The sequence below is a fragment of the Alligator sinensis genome, unplaced genomic scaffold (assembly GCF_000455745.1).
Source record: "Alligator sinensis unplaced genomic scaffold, ASM45574v1 scaffold647_1, whole genome shotgun sequence".
NCBI lineage: Eukaryota > Metazoa > Chordata > Crocodylia > Alligatoridae > Alligator > Alligator sinensis.
Genome location: NW_005842952.1, coordinates 348,872 through 352,455, shown reverse-complemented (window position 1 = coordinate 352,455; position 3,584 = coordinate 348,872). Strand labels below are relative to the sequence as shown.

Genomic DNA, 3,584 nt, shown 5'->3' with positions numbered 1-3,584 from the left:
GGGGCCGGGCCCCCCCCCCCCCCCCCCCCCCACCACATCGCCAATGGAGCTGGGGGCAGGGCCAGGGAAGGTCCAGGATGGCTTTGGGCAGGCAAGGGATGGCATCACAGCCCCTTCAGCCAGCAGCGCAGTTCCCCCCTCCCCACAGTCTATTGGTACCTGCCAGGGGCTGCAGGGCAGCGCAGGTGGTATACCACAGCTGGCAGGAGCCACTGCGACAATAGTTAGAAGCCCATACAGAACCATGCAGTGCAGGGAGCAATGCAAAGTTGTCCTGCAGCAGCAACTCCAGCACCCACTGTGCCTCCTTGGGGTTCCCACCAGCCTCCCCTGCCTCATCCCAGAGCAGCAGTGCCCTGACAAGCATGGCAGGCAGCACAGGGGCCAGGCCCCACACCGCTTTGCACAGGCAGCAGCAGGCAACACAGGGCTGCAGCAAGGTGGGACAGCACAGCAGCACTAGCAGTGCCACCCACCCTGCCACCCCTCCCCTCCCCTGGTCCCAGCCCTTCTCCTGCTGCTGCCAGGCACTGGCTGCAGCCCTGCACCCTGCTGTCATCACAGAAATCGGCGGCAGGAGAGGAGTGTCCCCTGATGCATCGCCAATGCCCCCCCCCGGCTGGATCCCTGCTCATGAAAAAAGGTTCCTTAGACAGTTCCTATTACAACCCCTTCCATCCTCTGTCCAGGACAATTGATATTTAATCTTCAGATCAAACTATCATGGCACAAAGATCCTAAGAGGTGAGAAATAAATTCTGTTCATCAGACCAAGATGAAAGATTACAATCACCATCAAAATACCATCTAGCTGGTACACTGTTCTTTCTGAACAGTGCACAATAAGCATTTCTTGAATGAGTGGCTGTTCCCAAATAATCGAGATCAGTGATTTTGAAGCAGGGTGTCATGGCACCCTAGGGTGCCTTGAGATCCTTTCAAGGGTGCCATGAGATGCCACACAATATTAGCATTGCTAAGTTTACAAATATGATTCAAAATATAAACATGGAGATTTCAAATAGAAATCCACATTTGGGCTCTTTCTGAGTTCTATGCAACATAAAAACCCAACGCTCTGTTATTTTTCATTCAAGGGGTGCCTTGAGTCTAAAGAGGTTGAAAACCACTGATCTAAACCAGTCAGGAATTACAACAGTAAATATATTTTTAACCTCCTAGTGCCTAAAAAAAGACTTTAAACAAAATTGGCAAGGGTGGGGGAAGAGGAGGCCGTTAATGTGCACTACATTACCTTATTGAGTTCTTCTATTCTTCGTATCAAATATGGATTACTTGAAGAATTTTCAAAGTAGACATAATCTGAAAAAAAAAATGTAGAAAAACAGGATTTAAGTGTGTGTAAAAATAGCAGCAGTACCTTTTTTCCTTAAAAAAACAAACAAACCACGCGCGCGCACACACATACATTCAGTGACATTGTACTAATGCATCTTACCCCACATGCCCAGTATCCCCTCCAGATCCAAAATAGTAACTGAAGATATGTGTAATGCTAATCCAGGCTAAATTATTTTAATACTACATGCAAAAAAAATGGCAAATGTAAATCTGAAAGAAGTAAAAAAAACAACCCCAAAAAACCCTCCTCCCCAGCATGGAGGAAGTTACACAAGTTCTCTTGCCAGCCTACACATTCAGCAAGCAATGTTTAAAATGATCCTCTTCACCCTCTGACCAGGATTATCATTTCCATCTTTGAGTCCCTTTACTAGCTAACTCCTCCTTCCATATCAAGTTCTAGCTTCTTATTCTTGCCTTTTAAGACTACAACTTTGTACCCCAACTTCTCTCATTCTACTTCCCCCACTTTGCTCCAAAGTCGGTTTTCCTTCTTTTATTCTCATCTACAGTCACTTTCACATCTGATGAACCTTGGCCTGAAACTCCCACCTTAGCTCAAAATGCCTTTTTGTGAGGGATTTGAAAGGAAAACCTTTCTTCTCTAAACCTCACAAACTATACCCCACATCAGGAAAAGTGCTGTCAGCACATATATTATTGGTCATTAACCCCTGCAGGAAGGGGAAAAGGAGACACCCCCCACAAGCAGCGAGATGCCTCCTATGAAAAGCACTTGTAAACAGCAGATTTAAAAGAGCAGAGTTATTTATTAATAAGGATCATTTTCCCCATTTTATATATGGGGAAACTAAGGCTAAGAGCAAGGCCATCTAGAAAGCTAGTGTCAAGAGTCAAGAAAAGGACCCAGAGTTCCTAATCCAAGTCCAATGTCTTAGCCACAAATACAGGGTGGTCAATCCCTGGCCCACAGGTCAGATCTGGCCTGTGGGGCTCCCCACAGGACCATAAATTTGGCAGTGGGGGAGCAGTGGATGAAGTACCTGATCCCAGCATGCAGAGCCAGGCAAGGGCAGTAGTGGGCCTCAAGACCCAATCCCAGTGTGGGGAGCTAGGAAGGGGCAGACCCAGACTCCCAGTGACCAATCCCAGAGCACAGGGAGTAGTGCTGGGTCCCTAATGCCCAATCCCAGAGCACAGGGTAGGGAGAGGGCAGTGCAGGACCCCATGGCCCGATGCAGCATACTGTCTGACCCCATGGGGGCCACTCATCTGGTCTGCAGGGCCAAAAAGATTGATCACCAGCCCACTATCACATACTGTGAGGCACTGGACATTCAGAAACAGCAAAACAGGAAGTGTCCTGAAGAACTGGCCATACAAGATGACAAGCAATATATGATGGCAGAATAAAAATATATATTTTTTACATCCATTTGTTAAGTTTAGCTACGCCCTGCAATTAAGCACTGTGTTTATAAGCCAGAAAGCTCTCTCACCAGCTTGTGGCTGGAGGGTTTTCTGTGGTGCACAAAATTTGGCTCTCTTCTTTAAAGCCGGAGTTTTATTTCTTCAGAATAAGTTTGCTTAGCCCAAGTTCATCATATGAAGCATCTTTTCCCTGGGTCATGGTAATCTGCAGAGGCCAAACTGCTCCCTACAGAATTATGCTGCATACACTCTCTTCCTGGGAACTAAATTGAGCCTCTTTTCTCACCCTGACACCCCCACCCACTTTTTATTTTTTAAATACGAATTGCTGTCTATCAATCTGTCAATCTAAGAGATGTACATAAAACTGACCAGAGGACTCCTGCAGCAGCCAGATTGCTCTCTACAATTCCCTAGCTCTCTTGCTTCTGGTAAATGCAAGACAGGATTCCCCAAAGGGAGGTGCTGTTTCACCCGTACTTATTTTGTAAAGCTCCATCACACGCAAGACAGGAACCGTGTGTTCTTTAGCATCGAGTACGCTGTCAAGACTTTCTAGCATTGTGTTTGCTCATTCACAGTAGTGCTCTCACAAGTAAAAAGGGAATGTTTTCAGTTCTAATAACATTGGTGCTCAAATGAAATGCTCATACAACTGGTCTCTGGCACCAGGGATTCCCCTCCTGGTCAAGGAGAAGGAAGCAGCATAGAGGTTCTCTGTCTCTCTGGTGTAATTCTGAGGATGTTAAAGACTGATTCCTGTACCAGCAATTCAGGCCCTCTAACAGAGTGTGGAAAGAATAAAAATCAATAAGAGCAGGAATAGATGC

General features: G+C 46.5%; 1 protein-coding gene across 1 annotated transcript in view; it reads right to left on the bottom strand.

Moving 5' to 3' along the window:
- Nucleotides 1-3,316, bottom strand: part of LOC102377934 (metastasis-associated protein MTA1) — a 132,474-nt gene extending 129,158 nt beyond the window's left edge. The window contains exons 1-2 of the mRNA XM_014526083.2: nt 3,235-3,316; nt 1,256-1,323 (exon numbers count right to left, since the gene is read on the bottom strand). Coding sequence (XP_014381569.1) covers nt 1,256-1,323; nt 3,235-3,316 — 150 coding nt within the window. The remainder of the gene's footprint in view (nt 1-1,255; nt 1,324-3,234) is intronic.
- Between the last annotated feature and the right edge of the window lie 268 nt (nt 3,317-3,584).